The 20,785-nt window shown below is 50.1% G+C and overlaps 1 protein-coding gene across 5 annotated transcripts in view; it reads left to right on the top strand.

Annotated features, from left to right (window-relative positions):
* Positions 1-18,443, top strand: part of WFDC1 (WAP four-disulfide core domain 1) — a 28,433-nt gene extending 9,990 nt beyond the window's left edge. For 4 of the 5 annotated variants that reach the window (XM_043436232.1, XM_043436234.1, XM_043436233.1 and 1 more), the window contains 6 exons: positions 2,872-3,055; positions 7,533-7,616; positions 8,574-8,714; positions 14,636-14,677; positions 16,376-16,448; positions 18,027-18,443. In XM_043436232.1, the coding sequence (XP_043292167.1) occupies positions 2,872-3,055; positions 7,533-7,616; positions 8,574-8,714; positions 14,636-14,677; positions 16,376-16,434 (510 nt within the window). In that variant the 3' untranslated portion in view covers positions 16,435-16,448; positions 18,027-18,443. The remainder of the gene's footprint in view (positions 1-2,871; positions 3,056-7,532; positions 7,617-8,573; positions 8,715-14,635; positions 14,678-16,375; positions 16,449-18,026) is intronic. The other variant, XR_006263377.1, reaches the window with a different exon arrangement.
* The last annotated feature ends 2,342 nt before the right edge of the window (positions 18,444-20,785 follow it).

The raw sequence follows: 20,785 nt of genomic DNA, 5'->3' as shown, positions 1-20,785 counted from the left end.
GAGAAAGCGTGTCCTCTCTGATCTCTGGATTCTGTTAAATTTCATAAATGAGGCTCGATGTGAAAACAGGCTGGGCGGAAAAGCCGGCAGTCCCTTCCCGGCCACACTCAGCATCCCCGCTCGCCCTCCCAGGGAGGCCAGGGCAGCTGTCACCTCTGATTAGGATTCCAGCAGCAGCGCCCCAACATGGGTCCAGGGTTGTTCATTCTGAAGAAAATGAACTAGGAGTTGAAGGTGTGGGATGATGTGTCCTGCATGCAACTTGGAAATTATTCCTGAGGATACAGGAATTGAGGGGTGGGGTGGGGTGGGCAGCAGGGGTTGGCAGAAAGGCTGAGCCAGAGCTGGAAGATCCGAAAGTTACAAGGTTGCCCCTTTTGTTTGTTTGGGCTTTGTTTCTGCCAGATGTTGGCTTTGTATCCTTTTTTTTGGGGGGGGGCGGGTTTCACAGATAAAGTGGTTTAGATAAAGGAGAAAAGATGAATTCTCTGGATACAAAGTACTCCATGTAAAACAGATAACCAAGGGTGTACTGTATAGCACAGGGAATTACATTCTGTATCTTTTAATAATGTATCATTTGAATCAGCCATAAATAACTGAATCACTTTGCCATATACCTGAAGCTAACATAATATTGGAAATCAACTACTATTTTTTTTTTTAAATTCTGGGTGAAGGGGGCAAACTCCCCACCCTCCCCAGGCTGTCCCCCCCACCACACTTGGTCACTGTTACCTTCCCCTCCTGGCCCTCAGTCTTAGCCTCTCGGGGTCCCTGGGAAGTAGTTTGAGAACCACAGGTCCTTGTGACGCCCGCCCCCCCCCCCCCCCCCCCCCCCCCGCCACAACCCGTTGGTAGATGCATCTATTCAGAACCTATTCTTGGTGATCCGACGCCCCCTACAGGGCACTGGAAGCAGTGCATGGGGTTTCCACCCTAGTGGCTGACAGATGCAGCAGACAAATGGTTTCCTGGTGCAATGCAGGAAACCCCGGTTCGATACCTGGATCAGGAAGATCCCCTGGAGAAGGAAATGGCTACACACTCCAGTATTCTTGCCCGGAGAATCCCATGGACAGAGAAGCCTGGTGGGCTGTAACCCATGGGGTTGCAAAAAGCCAGACACGACTGAATGACTAACACACAGTAGCTGCAGGGGACGGACGTTCAGACAGCCTTGACCTTTGAGGGCATGTGCCATTGTGTAGCTTGCCTTTTATTCATTTATTTTACTAACAAAGTTTTTCCTGTTAAGTACTTCTACTTCATAAACTTTTTAATTGTCTTTAATTGAAAAAAATCAGTGGGTTCATGGCAATATATATATATAACCTATGGAAAAGGGCATGCAATAAGGAGAAAAAAGTGTTGACAATAGGAAAAATCTCCCTCAACTTCAGAACCAATTCTTCTCTTCAGAGGCAGTCTTTGACAACAGTTGCTTGTGTATTCTTGTATATCCTTCCAAAGATGTTCTAGGCCTGTATAAGTATGTGCATATTACATGTGTGTGCATACATACATTTTAAAACATAGGTGCAGAGCATACAAACTCTTCTACACTTTAGCTTTCTTTACAAACCACCATCTCTTGGGTGGGTCTCTCATAAGCAGGTTTTAGTGGCTGCATGCTATTGCAGTCTGCAGCAGTACATTATTTGCTTGGACATACAATGGGCAGAATTATATATATGTTGGGGGATTGGAGGATCAGTAGTTACAGTGTTTTAGGTGGGAAGAATAGTTCAGATAATAGCAGGTGGCGGGGCAACCCAGGGTGTTTTTCACAATGACTTACTCTGTCTCTAACTGTGTGTGTGCATGCGTGTGTGCACATGTGTGTAGGCATGTGTAAGACCTGCCCTCCAAACACCCCACCCTCAAGTCCAGAAGCCGAACAGTGCTCCCGGCACAGATGGCGTCTGGTGTCACGGGGATCCAGAGTGACTCACCTGGTATGACTTCAGGCCTCCCAGTCCCACCTCTAAAATGCATGTTTTATTGGCCATGCATCCATACTTCTTATATGTTAAATAGTATATCATACTATTCACTTTTTCTGAAAACATAGTGCCGAAAAGTGGGAAGATCCTGAGTCAGGCTGGCTCCATGAAAACGCACTATGGAGCCAGCACTCAGATCAAGAAGCACAATGGGGCCACTTTTTTTTTTTTTTGCTCAGTATTATGTTTGTGAGATTTATCCAAGTTGTCTGTTGTGTGAATTTATTCATTTTGTGTGTGATTTGTAAATTCTCAAAGTTCTATTTAAGCATATGGATGATAAGGAGTATATATGTACATATAGAAATATACATGTGTACATATCTATGTGTGTATGTATATGTACACATACACCCTTTTATATGTAGTGAAAAGTGAAGTTGCTCAGTTGTGTACGGCTCTTTGTGACCCCATGGACTGTAGCCTGCCAGGCTCCTCCATCCATGGGATTTTCCAGGCAAGGATACTGGAGTGGGTTGCCATTTCCTTCCCCAGGGGGTCTTCCCGACCCAAGGATTGAATGCTGGTCTCCCGCACCGCAGGCAGACTCTTTACCGTCTGAGCCACCATATCCATACATAAATAAATGCATCAGGATAGATGCTTGCTTAACATACAGTTCTTCTCCAGATTCATTCATCTTTTGGCTACTGCTGGGCTCACCATCAGTGAGGCCATTGTTTGTCATGAGCCTCACACTCTGGGGCTCTTACAAAGAGAAACAGCATCTTCCCACGGTCAGAGCAACCCTCCGAGGGTGCTTCTGCTGTGAGCACGCCAGGACACAGCAGCTCAGAGAAGCCCAGCGACTCACCCACGGCGCACAGCCCCCAGCACATCCCACTGACGCGCCTTCTCCCCGCAGGCCGAAGAGGTGGGCGGCTCCCGTCAGCCCCGCGCGGACCGCTGCCCGCCGCCCCCACGCTCGCTGCCCCCTGGTGCCTGCCAGGCTGCACGCTGCCAGGCCGACTCCGAGTGCCCACGACACCGGCGCTGCTGCTACAACGGCTGCGCCTACGCCTGCCTGGAGGCCGTGCCGCCCCCGCCAGGTAGGTTCACCCAGGCTGGGGTGGGGTACGGGGGAGATGGGGCAGGGGCCGGGGCGGGGCTGGGGGCCAGCACCACGGGGGAACTGTCCTGCCTGGGACTGCCTGACTGCAGAACAGCTGGGCTTAAACCTGGGCCACCTGGGAAATGGGAGCATAGCGCCTCTGGAGCAAGCATCCAGCTGCATGCAGTAAGCGCCTGCTGTATGCGGGGCTCACCTCTGCCGGCGGAGAACTGCAGTCCAGAGGACGCCCATTCCAGGGAAAATGTTTCCTCCTATGAAGCTGGGGGAGATTCCTCATAAAAAAAATCCAGATTTCCAGCTTTTCTTAAAAATACTGGGCCACCATCTGCTGCAGCCTCGGGTGCTCCTGCATGGCAGGGGGACCCCTCTAGTTTTCCAGAGACCCCCCCAGGACCACCCAGTTCACTCATGAGGCCTGGCCCTGGGGGTATTTGAGATGGAGACTGACACCTCAGCGATCCAGGTGAGGACGCAGACTCCTGAGTTAAGATCTGCTGGCCAGCTGGGACCGCCTTAAGCCCCCACCTGTAAAGCAGGAATGAGAACGCTCGGCTTCCGGAGAGTGCCAGGCCCCCAAGTGCTTGCTCAGCCCCACGTGGGGCTAGGAGCAGGGAATCAATACCTGTTCATTGAATCCTAACGGGAATCTCCTTGGGAGAAACAGCTCTCAGGGCATCACCTTTGGAGGGAAGGCATTTCGGATCCCTTCTGGAGAGCTTGGGGAAGGGAGGGGTAGGAAGGGAGCCTGGGGGGATGGGGAGGGAAAGGGGGGGGTCTCTGCTGAGTAGGGAAAACATGCCCTGAGTGGGTGGATGAGGGTAGGCAGGGGCTTTCTCTCCGTTCTGCTTGGGGCTGAGCCTTTGGAGCACAGAAGTCTGGTAGGATTGCACTGTCAGCCAGAGGCTCTGGTTCCCGTGGGCCTTCATTAGCGAGTGCCCCCCCCCAAGGTAAAAATGAACACACTCAGTTTTATTCAGGGTGAGGTCACAGTGATGACAAGGGACTCAGCACCCTTAATAATGCTCATAATTACAATCACTGCTGCCTTTAAGCACTGCCTCTTGGCCAGGCTGGCTCCTACAGGGCCTTTTATAAGAAGGGCAAAATGGCACCCCTCCTGGTGGAGGAAGCACATAAAAGTACGCCTGTCTGGTTGGACAAGTCTAAAAAATGTCCCCTCCTTTGGGCTGAGGCAGGGTATAGGAACTCTAGCCTTACTTGCTGCCTAGAACAGGTGTTTTTGAGCAGTGCACAAACTGAGTAACTGTCCATGACATTCCAAATAGCCTTTCCTTGCACATCTCATTTAATGCTCACACACTCCCTTGGAGTGGAGAGACCATTATCAGCCCTGTTTTATAGCTAAAGATACTGGAACTCAGAGAAGCTGAGTACCTTGCCCAAAGTCACCCAGCAGGCAGAACTGGAGCTTCAGTTTAGGCTTTTGACTGTGGAGAAGTGTCCACTGCCTTAGGCTCTTAAGTGTAGGAATGTGGGGCCCCTGGGCCCATTTGTGGAATCCAGTCTTTCCCCCAGATACCCACATAGCTCACTTCCTCACCCTCTCAGATCTTAGTCCAGAGGTGGTCACTTTCTCAGGGGAGTTGTTGTTCACTCGCTAAGTTGTGTCCGACTCTTGTGACCTAGTGGGCTGCAGCACGCCAGGTTTCACTACCCTTCACCATCTCCCGGAGATTGCTCAAATTCGTGTCCATTGAGTAAGTGATGCTGTCTCACCATCTCATCCTCTGCCACCCTTTTCTCCTTTGGCCTTAAGTCTTTCCCAGCATCATGGACTGTAGCCTGCCAGGCTCCTCTGTCCACAGAAATCTCCAGACAAGAATATTGGATAGGGTTGACAGCCATTCTCCAAGGGATCTTCCTGCCCCAGGGATTGACCCCCATCTCCCGCATTGCAGGCTTCTTTATCATCTGAACCACCAGGGAAGCTCCTCAGGGGCGTTTCCCTCGCTGTGATCATCTTCCCTCTGGTTCCTTCCTGCCCTGTGGCTTAAGCTTTCTTTACAGCCCAGCCTAAAATACTGTGCTTCATTTGTCTCCTGACTGTTCCCCTACTTGAAGGTCAGCCTATGAGGCAGGAAGTTTGATTTGCTTCATTCACTGCTATATCCCCACCACATAAAAGTTACCCAGTGAAGGGTGGACGAATCAGTGAAAGCCTGGCTCTCACTGGCCAGCAGGGAGAGTCGGCAAAGTATTAGTCATAATAAGAATTATAACAGTAATGTTTAGCACACGTTGTCTCACCCTTGGCACTCTTGACCTTTGGGTTTGGGGTAGGGAGTCAGGGGCTGACCTGGGTGTTGTGTTCATGGGCTGTTGAGTGGCACCCTGGCCTCTCCCCACTAGATGGAAGTAGTAGCCCTCCCACACACACTGGGAGAACCAAAAACAATCTCTGGACTTTACTAGATGTTTCATCTGGGGGCAAAGTCGCTCCACATTGAGAACCGCTTGTCTAACATGCCTAAGCAGCTTACACACTTCCTTGCAGTCTGCTTGTAAGTTCCCTTTCTCTCCAAAGCAGACCCTGAGATAACGTCTTGGGTGGAGGGAGTTTATCTAGTAGGTGATCCCAGAAAGTTCTAGTTGGAGAGCAGAGAGGCAAGACCCTGGGCTTCCAAGCCTTAAGGGTCGGCACTTTTATGGGAGGCCTTGACCGAATTTCAGTATTCCAAAAAGTATGTCAAAGTGTGGGCTTCTCTGGCAACTCACTTGTAAAGAATTCACCTGCAAGGCTGGAGATGTGGGTTTGATCCCTGGGGTTGGGAAGATCCCCTGGAGCAGGAAAATGGCAACCCACTTCAGTATTTTTGCCTGGAGAATCCCATGGACACAGGAGCCTGGCGGGCTACAGCCCATGGTGTTGCAAAGAATCAGACAAGACTGAGCACACAGCACACACATAGCTCAGTGTGTATGTTTCCCCATGTAGGATGGGTTAATACATTTCCTGTTTAGTGGAAAATAGCATTGAAAATATATTTTCTAACGTTAAGCCTGAGGTGATGGGGAAAAGGAGGGAAGAAACAGAAGACTGGAAACAGATCTGGGACCATGTCACCCCTCTCATCTGGAAGTTGCAAACAGCTGGTCTGGTCTGTTGTTTCCGTTTCTACACCAAGAGCAACCATCTTATAACCACATTGTACTCTTTTAAAGAAAAAGCTAACCAGCATTTTTACCAGTGTCCAGCTACGTGCTCTCAAAGGCACCAGACAGCACATCAGTCTCTTTATTTTGTCGTGTTTTGGGGTCAGACCAAAGCAGAGGCCAAAAGCAAATGTGATCCCAAACCAGTTTTATTTGATCTCCAAAGCACGTTTTTAAAAAAATTAATTGCCAACATTTAAAATCAAGTTTATCTTTTTTAAAAAAAAAATACAGACTTAAAAGTTTAAGAAAAAGGAAAAGCCACCCAAGGACTTCTCTGGTGGTTCAGTGGTTAAGAATCCAGCTTCCAATGCAGGAAACGTTGCTTTGATCCCTGCTCGGGGAACTAAGATCCCCATGAGGCAGCTAAGCCCATGCGTCACAGCTGCCGAGCCTGTGCATTCTGGAGCCTGCGTGCTGCAGGGAAGCCCCATGTACTGCAACCAAGACTCGATGAAGCCAAATAAATAAATAATATTTAAAGCAACACACCACCCAGAGGCTCTGAGAACACTGGGAATGGCTGGCCAGAGCTGACCAACTGCTGAGCCGTTGAGGCAGAACAGTCTCCAGTTGGCCATGGTCCTACCCAGCCTGCCTTTCTCCCTTATTCTACTTCTCTGTCCCCAGAGACATTTGGGCTTTCAATCCCTGTTTGGGGGTTTGAAGACCTTCCAGTCTACTACCTGGTCACTCTTCCTGTTAAAAAATGTATTGGTTAGAGAACAGGCCGTAAGGCTGTAACTAAAAGACCCATAAACCAAGGGGCCCAGCCTATTAAATATTTCCTTCTCCCTTGGATAAAAGGCCCGAGTTGACAGATGGTCCATAGCAGGCAGGTGGCCCTGCTCCACAGTCACCCAGGGACCGAGGTTCCCTCTGTCTTGTTGCTCCACATGGTCTAAGTGGCCCCCAGTCTGCAGGCTGCAGGAAAGAGAGGGAAGGGGACAGACAGGCATCAATGCAAGGGTAAGACAGAAAGCTGCATTATCACCTCTGCTCACATCCCATTGGCCAGAACTCAGGTTGCATGTCCGTACCTAGCCACAGGAGCTGCTGGGAAATGTAGTCTCCAGCTTGGCTATCCAGTGCCTAGTTGAAACTCAAAAATCTGTTACTAAAGGAAGAGGTGAATTTTTTCAGGAGAACCACGTTGTTTTGTTTCTCCTTCGGGAGGGTCAGTGTTTGTTATGAGATGTGAGCTCCCCCATTCCCAGAGGCTGGGGCACTTCTTGGCTGCCTGAAGAGGGCATTGACGTAACCATGCGTTATCTTGTCAGTTTTAGACTGGCTAGTACAGCCGAAACCTCGATGGCTTGGGGGCAACGGCTGGCTCCTGGATGGCCCTGAGGAGGTGTTGCAAGGTACCTGCGGGGTGACGCCCAACCCAACGGCACAGCCAGGGTCCCCCTTCTCAGGCTGCCCCCAGAAAACCGAAAACCGGGGCAGCCTCTGCTCCAGGAGGCTGCTTGTCCTCAGATACCCAGCCCTCTTGAACCGTCCCCACCCCCATGGAAGAGTATGACCGGGGCTTGGCCAGGCTCTCAGTGTCTCCAGAACACCATCGGGTTCGGCAGTCCCTGGGACTGGGGCCCTCCTCCCTGGGTGGAGAACTCAGAGGGAGGCGGGTGGGGTTTTCAGATCCTTAAAATCACCATGTGGGTTCATTGTTCCCTGCCCATGAGGCCTCCTTGGGGCAGGGGTGGTGGAGGATGGTTTCTGAAAGGGACGACAGGCAGGCCGGGGGTCTGGACCAGTGCAGGGCCGTGGGTGTGAGTGAGCACCTTGCTGTGTGCAGCTGTGCTCTGCGGCTCTGCACACACACGCGTGCACCGCCGTGTCCACGAGGGTGTGCGGCTGTTCGTGGAGCCCAGTGGCTGTGTGTCTGAGTATTTGTGCAGCTGTGTTCATGAAGGTGTGTGTGACTATAGATGTGAGTGTGTGTGTGCAGGATGTGTTTGTGTGCGTATGCGTACGGATACAGCTATATGTATGTGTGCATGTGTGTTAGGACTTGTGGGGTAGTGCAACTGTATATGTGTATTGGGATTTTGGTGTGTAAGCATATGTATATGTGTAAACATGAACACGTGTGTTTCAAGGTATGTAGGTGAACATACATTGTGTGTGTCATAATGTGTGTGAGGGCATGTTTGGGGTCATTTGACTTTGAGCTGCCCTCGTTGTGCGTGTGTGTGTGTGTGCGCACGTGCATGCAGAGACCCCAGGCACAGCCTGCCATCTGGGTTGCAGACGAGAGGCAGCCCCTCTGCGCCGCTGGGGGCCGCCCCTGAGCCCCCCGTGTGTCCCCCGCCCCGCAGCAGAGGCCTGCAGCACCACGGAGGACGGGGCCGAGCCGCTCCTCTGCCCCTCAGGCTACGAGTGCCACATCCTCAGCCCGGGTGACCTGGCCGCGGGCATCCCCAACCGGGGGCAGTGTGTCAAGCAGCGCAAGCCAGCAGGTGAGTGCAGACACCAAGTCCCACCTAGCCCTCCCCAGAATTCCCCCGTGGGAGACCATCCCAGAGGAAACCTCGGCCTCTGAGCCTGTCCCCACCCTCCCCCACCCCCGGCCATGACCCTGCTCCAGGCCACCTTCTCCTTCCTCATCTGCACAGGACGAGGGCACAGCCCAGCTCGCCACTTCCTGCCTGGCTCACCGTGGGGTCAGTTGTTTCAAATCTCTGAGCCTCAGTTGCCTTATCTGTAAAATGATATCACTTCATGTTGGGTTATGGGGTGATGGAAATCACATGTGTGAAGCCAGAGCCGAGACAAGAGATAAGAAGTGCTCAGTAAACACTGGATAATTTACTTCTATTAATATCTATCTATCCATTATAAATTGCACAATATTTGAGTTGTCCAAGAACCCTTAACTTCCCCCTGCTAGGACCCTTCAGTATGACTTAATTAATATTTGTCTTTGGAGACAAGTCAATAAATAGTTCAGTGAAGGGCCTGAGTAGCATGGCTTTAGTTTGCATGCTTTTCTCTGGGGTGAGGGGCACGGAAGACCGAGCAGAGGGGGACTGCTGGGGGGACCTGAAGCCTCTCCTGCCTCATGTAAGGTGTAAGGTTGAGAAGTTAGGCGTGGAATTTTCCAGGACTATGTGCAAGGGAAGAATCAGGCAACCTTGTCAAAGTTGAACTCATTGGAGCTTTGAGAACACATTCTCCAGGCCCACGCCCCCACTTCAGCATCCCTCAGCCCTAATAGCTGAGGACAGCACCTCAGTCAAGATCAGGATAGTCACAGTGACCCTGTTGGCCCAGAGAACCCACCACATGCATTTTCTGCCAAAGCGTTTTTCCTCTGATTTGAGAATTTTCTTTCTCTGAGGTGTCTCTGGAAAGACATAAATGTTAAATCTCTTATACATTTAGCATTATCATCATTGTAAATAATAAAATTATGAGGCACGGGACTGTTGCAGGTATCTTGGTTCTTGGAATTCTGAGCTCAATTTGAAAAAAAAAAAAAAAGTTTCGTGTAACAGGTTCATAACCAACCGGGAGTCTGAGATTTCTCCTTCATCCCACTTGCTGTTAGGCTTATTAATGGGTTCTCCAGCTAGAGCGGCCACTTAGCCGCTCGCTGCTGCGTGTGGCATGTAGCCCAGCCTCTTCAGGTCTCACTTTCCTTATCTATAAGCTGGGCTAATAATAGTTAAGCTGGGACTTCCCTGGTGGTCCAGTGGTTAGGACTCCATGCTTCCAATGCAGGGGTGCAGGTTTGAGATCCCTGGTCTGGGAACTAAATTCCCACATGTTGCAAGGCACAGCCAGAAAAAAAATAGTTAAGCTACTTCACAGACTCTTTGAAGAGCCAGTGAGTTAATCCATGTAAACCATGTCTGTAGTTTCTCAAGCACAGATCTGAATCCATTCTGTTTTCCCCACTGCTGTCTGTAGACACCACATTGCACCGCAGGTGGACCAGGCCCCCCACCGTCCTCCAGATGCACAGCCCCAAGGACAGGCCAGCCTGTTCCAGAAGAGAGCTGGTGGGGGCGAGGGCCAGGGAGGCAAGTCAGGAGTCCTCTGAGCTGAAATGTCATTTTTATAACCAGAAAGGCCTGGAATTACCGGGCCTTTCTTATCGCCTGATCGCACTCATTCAGTTACATGATCTCCAAGACCACGGTCAGTCAAACAAGTTCAGACCAGTTCTCGAGGAATCAGACCAATTCAGAGAAGACCCATTTGGAGGATGGAGATCAGCAAAGGGACATTCAGGTGACTGCACAGATGGTTCCTGAGGTTGATGGAGGCCCCCGTGGGTGCTCCCCTAAGCCTTAGTGCAAGCCTGCAAAGGGAGAAGTGTGACCACAAGCAGCGTCGAGTGTGGTTAAGACTGTAGGCCACACGACATGTATTAAATGAACCTTAAAAACATATTCCAATACACAGTCACATGCACTCAGTCGCTCAGTCATGTCCGACTCTTTGCGACCCCATGGACTGTAGCCTGCCAGGCTCCTCTGTCCATGAGATTTTCCAGGCAAGAATACTGGAGTGGGTTGCCATTTCCTTCTGCTGGGGATCTTCCCGACCCAGGGATCAAACCTGCGTCTCCTCCATTGGCAGGCGAGTTCTTCACCACTGCACCACATGGGAAGCCCCTCCAGTATACAGTAGATGCAGACAAATACCACTTACATGCGGTACCTAGAATCACTGAGTTCATAGAGTCAGAAAGTACACAGGTGGATGCCAGGGGTGGGGGTGGCATGGGAGCGGGGTGAGGAGTTAGTATCTAGCGGGGACAGAGTTTAAGAGGGAGAAAAAGTGGGGAGACAATGATGCTGAGGGCTGCACAACAGTGTGAATGCACTTAGTGCCACTGAGCCTGCAGTTAAATATGGTTAGAGGAACGTGAAAGTGAAGTCGCTCAGTCGTGTCCAACTCTTTGCGACCCCATGGACTGCAGCCTACCAGGATCCTCCATCCATAGGATTTTTCCAGGCAAGAGTACTGGAGTGGGTTGCCATTTCCTTCTCCAGTAAATATGGTTAAATAATATGTTTTATAGCATGTGGCTTTTACTACAATAAAAAAGCATTAAAAAAAATAAAATATTTTCTGAAATTTGAAAAGAAAAGCACTGTAAAAAAAAGACTGCAGGCCACTGAAATGGGTCTCAAACCCTGTGGCTTTCTTCTTAGATGACCCTGGGCAGCTAATCTAACTTCTCTTAGCCTCAGTTTCTTCATCTGTAAAATTGAGCGATTGGGGGTCCCCATAGTAAGTGCTTCTTGGGGTGGTGATGAGGCTTGGATTGGAGAATACTTCTAAAGCCCTCAGGTCAGCGCCTGACAGAGTAGGTCCTCAACAAATATGCGCTGGGGTCACCTGTCTTCAGGAAGGGGGCTGAGCCTGTCCACCTGTTCCCCGCCCAGAGGAATGATCGGAGCCTTCTGAATGGAAATGTAAATGAAAGTTCCCCTCACCTCGTCCCCAGAGGGCCATCACTTAGCAGTAATTGTTGATAATTGTACAGGACTTTAGAAACATCTTAAATTCCAACAATGTCCCTTGGAGCAACGGTCTCTGGGAGGATAGGGGCACTCCCATCCCAGGGTAACCTAGGAAGACACCTCTGGTGTTAAGTTTTTTTTTCTTTTTTTTAAAAAGACATATATTTAAAGTAATTTCTGACTTACTGAACAGTGGCAAGGACAGTCCCTTGGACCCTCCACCATCATTCATTAGTCATTACTGTTTTCTTTCATCGTACTTCCCTGCCTCTCCCCCCAGCCCACACCTTCCCTCTGGATAAATCTGCATAGGTATTTGGGGGCACTGTCTGAGAATAAATTACACCTCTCATGCCCACACCTAAGATGCAAGCCTCTGCTGAGTGCTGGCTGCCGCAGGGGGCTGAGGGCTATTCCGAGTTCAGTCTGGACCCTGACGTTGGGTCTTTCTCGAGAAGAAGATGAACATGGACACAGGCCATAGATCTGATTTCTCGGAGAGAGCAGAGCTGGGGTCCTCAGTGCATATTTTATTTATTTATTACAATAAATAAAATTATTATTTTATTACTGAAGTCTGGTTTATTTACAATGTTGTGTTAGTTTCAGGTGTACAAGCACAGTGATTCAGATATATACATGTATATTTTATATGTATATACACACACACACACACACACACACATACTTTTTCAGGTTGTTCTTCCTTATAGATTGTTATTGGCTTGTCCAAAATATTCATTTGGGTTTTTCTGTGACATCTTAAGGAAAAGCCTGGACTAATATTTTGGCCAACCCAATACAAAGTATTTAGCAGGGTTCCTTGTACCATGCAGTAGGTTCTCACTGGTTATCTATTTTATATATAGAAGTATGTACATGTTAATCCTAACCTCCTAATTTATACCCCCTCCCCAGTACATCTTCTAAGTGGCTTCCATGCCACTCCAAGGCTGATGGGTCTCCACGCTCCCCTCTGGCAATATGACTTCACTGATGCTGCCAAAAGATAACGTGGTCATGCAGTCCTGAGCAGGGGCTCAAATCAATTGATTTCGCTTGTTAAAGTGACACTTTTGGTAAACACACCCGGTGCAAGGAGGGGGTCCATTTCTGCATGGATCACAGTGTCCTTCCCTTGGCATCAGGAACTAGAATCCATTCCCAGGGAGAAGGGAGGAGCAGGAATGTTTCAGAGAGCCTTGGGCCTGGAAAAAAGTTGTCATTTGCTTGGAAAATTGTGGTAAATAGTAGTCATTGAGATTGCTGATAAACTGTCTGCCAGAGGGTGTGAATCGGCCATTGGTTCTGTCGCCTTGAACAGTAAATGTCAGTGCTGGCCATGAACACCCTGACGATGGTTAGGATGTCCACAGAACAGAACGATTTTAGTTGAGATATGATTGGAATATTAGTTCCAGGTGCACAAATGTGATTGCCCTGGTAGCCATCAGAAAAGGCTCCTGGGTGGAAGGGGAGGGGTGAGCTGACCAATGGGAACTAAGTGTGAGCTGGCAAGATTTCTCCACTCTCCCATGTTACATTTCCCCAACTCCCACCAGAGAGTGTTTCACTGCCGTGATAGGGTAGGGACTGTGGAAGGGGGTGGAGTGGTTGACAATCAGCAGTGGGTATTGGGTGGTGGGGGTTCTTAGTAATTTGAGACAAATGAAATTATCAAGAGTTGACCACTTTTTACACACAAAAGTGGCTGTTTTGAGTGGTTCCTGATAATCTTTGCTGCAAGTCTTATGTTTCCAATGAAAGCATTTCTGTTAATCCTCGTGATAACTTAAGAGGTATTGATTTTATGCCCATTTCTGGTGAGAAAACTGAGGCTCCGAGTAGGTTAGTGAGCAGTGAAGTTTCATAACTGAGTTGTTTTGTTTGCAGCAATGACTTTCAAGTCTCTTTTGAACAGACTCAAAAGCTGCTATTTGCTTTCCTTGTGAATGTATTGTGTAATGACATTTGCTGAACAATATTTTGGAATTTGCTTCCAGTTCATCTCTTAAGAGAGTGGTTCTTAAACTTTATATTAGAAAAAATACTGAGGGACATCCCTGGTGGTCCAGTGGTTAAGACTCTGCACTGCCACTTCAGGGAGTGTGGGTTTGATCCCTGGTCAAGGAACTAAGAGCCTACATGCCGTGTGGCACGGCCAAATCAAAACCAACAACGTAATTTTAAAAAATACTGAGAACCCAACGGAGCCTTGTGTGGGTCCTGGCTATGGACATTTACCATATTCAAAAGTAAAGCTGAGACATTCCAAATATTTAGCTGATTCATGTTGATACAGGGTTTCCCTGGTAGCTCAGCTGGTAAAGAATCTGCCTGCAATGCAGGAGACCCCGGTTCGATTCGTGGGTTGGGAAGATTCCCCTAAAGAAGGGAACAACTATCCATTCCAATATTCTGGCCTGGAGAATTCCATGGACTGTATCGTCCAGGGGGTCACAAAGAGTCTGACACGACTGAGTGACTTTCACAGACACAACACATGTTGATATATGGCAAAAACCACCACAATATTGCAATTGTCCTCCAATTAAAATAATTTTGTTTTAAAGTGACAATGATGAACTCTCTATGGGGTGAACAGAAATAATATTTTTCTTAAAAATGGCTCTGTTTTCAACATACACACAAAGTGGGCAGAGTGGCATGGTTTTACATGTTTGCAGTTGTAATATGTGTATTCAGAGGACTGGATCTTCATGTCTGCATCTGCATTTGATGGGCTTCAGTGTCACACGTAACATAGCTTCTGAAAAATTCCACCATACACTTGTGAGAGAATGAGAGTGAAAAACACAAATCATTTCTTAGCACTGTTATGAAAACAGTTTTGACCTCATAAACTCCCTGAAAGGAGCTTAATCCTCTCATTTCTTTTCCAGATGGTCGATTCTTACGACAGAAATTTTACAAAGAATATCCAGGTAGGAGAAGGCCCATATTTTCCTTGCAGAGGGTACTGAAAATGGTGGTGGGCGTTTCTGGAGTGAAGAAGAGAAAGAAGGCCTATGGGCTGTCCTGAGAGCTCCAGTCTGAAGCTGCTATGAAGGAAAATGACTGTATTCCACCTGGTGGTTCTTATGCCATCAGGTGGCCCTTTGGGGGTCAGATGCTGGGAGGCTAAGATGCTTCTGTTGTGCAAAATCTCTCCTCCACCCTGAGCAGTCCTCCCCGTGGGGTGGGAGCCCCTCCAGGCTGCAGGCTGGGACTGGGGCAGCAGCTTAGGGATGGCTTATGGGGACAAAGTGGGCACTAGGATTGGGGAATAAAGGAGACACCCTGTTGTCTGATGGTGGGCAAGAGGACTTACAGCAAACACAGCTTCATGCTAAACATCAGAATGTAGGACTTGGCGTACAAAAGCTCCTCCTACTTTCATTCAGGAAATTGAAAAATATGGTTGACACCATCTTTCCAGCCAGTCATCCATCCAGTTATCCATGGATCCATCCATTCATGCAATCATCCACCCATCCAGTCTTCCACCCATCCAACCATCCAGTCTTCCATTCAACCATTCAGTCCTCCTTCCATCTTTCCATCCATCCATGCCGTCTTCTATCCATCCAGTCTTCCATCCATCCATCCAGTCTTCTGTCCATCCAGTCTTCCATCCATCCATCCAGTCTTTCATCCATCCAACCATCCAGTCTTCCATCCAACCATCCAATCTTCCTTCTATCTTTCCATCCATCCATCCCATCTTCTATCCATCCAGTCTTCTATCCATCCAATCTTCCATCCATCTACCCATCCATCCATCCTGTCTTCCACTCATCCATCCATCCATCCTTCTGTCCATCCAGTGTTCTGCCCATCCACCCAATAATTGATTCAATCATCAATCCATGTGTTCTTCCATTCATCTACTATACTTTTTAAAGAATTGACAGTACATATTTATGAAGGGAAGGGTACAACAAAGGATAAAATGGTTGGATGGCATCACCAACTCAATGGACATGAGTCTGAGCAAGCTCCGGGAGTTGGTGATGGACAGGGAAGCCTGGCGGGCTGCAGTCTATGGGGTCGCAAAGAGTCAGACACAACCGAGCAACTGAACGAACTCTTTATTCTGTGCTGGAGGTTGAGGCTACATTTGTGAATATGGCAGATCCAGTCCATGGCATCAGGCAGCTAATATCAAGCAGGAAATCACAAAATAAATAAAGTCCAAGTGGTTATTTGGTGACAACGGTGATCAGGACCACTGAGGTCACATTCAGGACACCATGAAAATAGACGGGGATGTCAGGGAAGGCTTCCTGAGGAGGGGACACTGAAGCCCAGTGTGAAGAATAAGAAACAGCGGGCAGAGCATCAGCGGATGTGACAATCGTGAGGCTGAAGCAACTCGGCCATCACAGCAGCTGAGCACGTCATGAGCACAGGGTCGGGGCAGGGGCAGGCAGGGAAATGTCAGGAGTTGAGGGCAGGCTACACAGGTCGGGGGGGGCTGGGGAGGAGGGAGAATGGCTGCAGGTGGGGACCGGGGGACCTCATTTGGGGGAGGAGAGGGGTCAGGGCCAGGCTGAGGCATTTAGAGTTAGTTTGGCTACTGAGCTGTGAGCACCTGAGCAGGAATCCACACACCTGCCCTGACCGCCCGATTCTTTCCGCAGAGGGCGCCTCCAAGTATGTGGCAGAACACGGACAAGGACAGCAGAGGCACTTTCAATAAAGCGACAGCGGCGGGTAAGCGGGAGGCGTGATCGGTCAGTGACAGGGGGCTTTGGGCAACCAGGCGTCTGAGGTCGCTTTCGTCATGAAGTTGACCAATAGGAGGGCAGGAAAAGGGCTGACCTGTGGGAAGACTGTGAAATTGCCCCTGTAACTTCAGAGTGAACACATGAGCGCCTTGGGTGTAATCAGCAGTAGAAGTTTCCAGAGCCCGTGACTCTGAACCCGAGGACCAGCCTCGCCTGTGACTGACTTTGCTTTCCGCGGCAGACAGCAGACACGCCCTCTGCTGCCATGTGACCTTGGTCGGCCGCCCCCTCCCTCTGCCGCGCGGACTGTCCACGGCCAGCTCTCAGGCACGTGGCGCCACCGTCACTGGTGGAAGTCTCCAGTGTGCAGACGCGTGCCGGGGGGACGCCATGAATAAATCAGGGCTCCCGTTCTCAGGGCTGACATCCGCACAGGAGCCTAAGCCCGTCAACCAGCAGGACAGGCACGGCCTGCAATGGTGTCATGAAGGGTGTTGGACAGACAGGTGACATGAGGCTGGGTAGGAGGGGACTGCTTCAGGTGAAGGTCAGGGAGGTGAGCAGGTAACATCGGAGCCAGCATCTGACACGGGCACCCAGGCAGAAGGAGCCAGACGGGCAAAAGTCCCAGGGCAGGAAAGATCTTACTGAGGAGCTCCATGGAGGCCACCGGGGTGGGAACAGAGTGAAGGTGGCTGTGGCCGGCACCAGAGGTGACCGGGTAAGAAGGCACGGCTGCGCTCTCAGGCGTTCTCCAAAGTGAGATACAGGCGGATGCAAAGATCCAGTAAAATCTGAACACCCGCCCAGCACTCTGAAAGCTCAAGCCTGTGCGTGGTAAACAGATCCCCCTGAAAGCAGGGGGATGTCCTTGAAGGGCAAACATCAGGTTTCAGGTTCCAGAATCTTCAGGTGTGAGTCCTACAGGAAAAGCTAGAGCCCGTGGGGATTGATGCCAACATGTCTATTACCTGCTGATGACAGGAACAGTCCTTGGAGTGGCTCTGACCCACTTGAGTCTGTGAACCTCACATGGGGAAGTGCTGGGACCAGTGGGAAAGAGCAGGACAGTGAGAGATGATGTAGGATGCCTCTTAGGGACCAGCTAGCCAGAACTGGGTTTAAACTCCTGCTCCACCACCAGGTGATCTTAGGCTAATGTCTTCCCCTCTCCAAGCCTCAGTTTCCATATCTGTAAAATGGGAGTGATGAGGAGGGATGCATTAGGAACTTAAATGAGATGGGAGGGGAGATCAAGATGGCAGAGTAGGAGGACTGGGAGCCCACTTGCCCCCACGAATGCATCAAAAATACACCTGCACGTGGAGCGACTCACTGAAAACACATTGGAAACTGGCAACAAGATTCTAGCACAACCAAGGTTGTAAGAAAGATCCACATGGAGTCAGATAGGAAGGTGGAACCCAGAGAGGCTTAGCGGTGAGTCAAGAATTGAGTCTTAGCAGAAGCTGGCATCTTTCTGGTGGGTGAGGCAGAAGTGGATGACACATACTTGTCACCTGTTCTTGGGTTCATGTTCATTCCTTCTTTCTTTCCCTTTCAGCCTGTCTGCAAGAACATTCCTCCACTTTCTGCTGAGCCTCAGAAATCATTGGGTAAAAAATGATTTGACCCCCGAGGTCATGCCCAGCCTGAGAGAGCACGACCCCAGCAGTGTTTGGAGACAGGGCCCCTGGCTCTTAGACCCGGCGTGGCCCGACCTGGCGGGGTGACTTCATGGGAGCCACTCACTGGCTTCAGGTTCCTGCTTTATTGTCCTGGAAATGAGGCCCTCGTAGTAGTCCCCTGACCTTGCCACCCCCCAGATCTGCCACGGGAAGAAGTCACTGCCTTGGGGAGCTGTGTGAAGGTCAGTGTCTTGGTTGGCACAGGTTTCTTCCAGGTTTGACTCTGGGAGACATGTACCCATCCCAAATGTTCTCAAGATAAGTCTGCTCATCATAAAATGGAAAAGAACTCACTTGCTCACGCGTGATTCATAGTTTTAAGCACCTGATGACCTTAAATTGGATGTGCTGGAGCTGTGGAATCTGAGGGTTGGAGGTGGTGGGTGTGATGGGAATGAGCTGTCTGCTCAGCTCCGCTTCTGGACCCCTGGACTATCGGGGCCACATGCATACCCTGTCGGCGTGGATCCCTCTGAGGCAGACCCTGGGAGGAGGATTGGACTTATTAATTAGGAAGTGATTTTAGCAGGAAGGTTCCCGGGGAGAGCTAGCACGGTCGTACCAGGTGATGTAAGGTGGTCCTGCAGAGGGTAACTTTGGTGAGACCCCCCGCCATGGTGGTCCTGGAGGCAGCCTGCTTCCCCTCAGGGCCGGCTCCAGGGGCCGCACCCATCACGTTCTCAGAATGGCCTTACACTTGGTTTAACAAAGGTGGGCAAGGGGCTGCATGTTCATTTTGCAAATGATTCAATGGATTTGAGTCCCTCTGTGGAGTTGGCCCCATTGGAGGACAAGGGAACTGAGCCCCACTCAGTGGTGGGGTAAGGGCCGCTCGTTGGAGGATGGGTCGTCAGTTCCAGGGGCAGCCTGGAAAGGGACCCCCAGAGAATGCAGGCAGAGACCTGGGGGGCATCTGTTGGAGAATCCAGATCTCAGCCGTGACTGCACAGAAACGGACACATATCCAGAGGCTTTGGGGGGAAGTGATTCAATTCACCCAGTAATACCCGCCCCCGCCTCCGTAAGACAGCCCCATGGTGACTGGTGGGTCAGTGGTCAGTCATTTGGCAGGACTTGACCTTTTGAATTCCAAGAGGGGCTTGTGTGGAGACTACTGAGTATCCGTATTTTATTTTATTTATTAATATTTTCATTTGGAGGATAATTGCTTTACAGTGTTGTGGTGGTCTCTGCTGTACGTCAACTAAAAAAAAACTAGGAATAAAACTACCATATGACCCAGCAATCCCACTACCATGCACATAACCCTGAGAAAACCACAGTTCTAAAAGACACATGCACTCCAAGGTTCACTGCAGCACTATTACTTTATTTTTAATATTTATTCACTTGGCGACGCCGGGTTTCCGTTGCAGCCTGTAGGATCTTGCGTCTTTGTCATGGCACGTGGAATCTTTAGTTGTGGCTTGCGAACTCTTAGTTGCAGCTTGTGGGATCCAGTTCCCTGACCAGCGATGGAACCCGGGCCCCCTGCCTTGGGAGCGTGGAGTCTTAGCCATTGGACCACCAGGGAAGCCCCCTACATTTTAAAAACAAGCGTCTCTCCTCACCCCTGTCCCTCCTCCACTGACCTTCCCTCACCTAGGTCCACACTCTTTCTCCCACTAAAAGCCATATGCTCTTGGAAAACACCCAAAGTCCAGTTTAAAGTGGAGATTGATGACTGATGGGCCTTTTGTTGTTTTTTGTCATTTCTGAGCATCGGTGCGTTTGTATTGCTCAAGAATTATTTTGATGCTTTCTTTGTTTCTGTGTGTGGAACATGAGGGAAAAGCAGTCAAGCGATTCATGTCAAAGTTGTGTGAAGTGTGCCTTTGTCACATTGGCTGGGGGCGGTTTGGACCTTCCCGTTGATGGAAAAGGAAAATGCCTTCATCCAAGAATGGCAAACCCAGCCAGAGACAGATCTGCTCTGCTTCTTGGAGACTGTGGTTTATGTCCATCCATTGCAGGCACGAGCCAAGTTGTGGGGTTTATAACATGTGGTTTCAGGGGTCACAGTGTGGGTCACCCACGAAATCCCCAGCACCTTACCTGTCTGTGCTGGAGGGTCCATCTCGCTGGTCTGGACAGGCCCTGAGCCTGTGGTTGCCTGAAGCTCCCTTGGGGAGGGGGTGGGGATGAGCAGCCAGACCATCAGGGCTGAGGACCAACAGCCTAAGGGACTGTCCCCTTCTTCCCTGGCCATAAGTGGTGGGCACCAGCAGTTACAACCAGCAGAGACTTGAGTGTCAGAAATCTGAAAGGATCCACCTAAAATCACACAGCCTGTGGTGCCAGAGTCAGGATTCCAAACTGGGCTGTCCTGCTCACAGCTCAGGCTCCAGAGACCCAACAGTTCCATCCATGCACGTTCCCTCCAGCCGTGGAGGCCCAAAAGGGGACACTGCCGGTGTGCAGACCAGCAGAGGGGCCTGGGGACAGGGCTGAGCTCACCCCCCACCCAGAGGGCTGCCCACGAGATGGGGTGGGGAGAGTGGAGGCTGGTCAGCCTGTCCTGATCCTGGGCAAGGCACTTCCCCTCTCTCGGAGCCTCCGTTTCTCCCTCTGTGAAATGGGTGCAATGAGATGGCTGCCTTTCAGAGTTGCCGGGGAGGATTATGAGAGAGGGTGT

This window comes from Cervus canadensis, chromosome 18 (genome assembly GCF_019320065.1).
Source record: "Cervus canadensis isolate Bull #8, Minnesota chromosome 18, ASM1932006v1, whole genome shotgun sequence".
NCBI classification, from domain to species: Eukaryota; Metazoa; Chordata; class Mammalia; order Artiodactyla; family Cervidae; genus Cervus; species Cervus canadensis.
The sequence above is the reverse complement of the archived record's forward strand: the minus strand, read 5'-3'. Positions and strand labels throughout refer to the sequence as shown.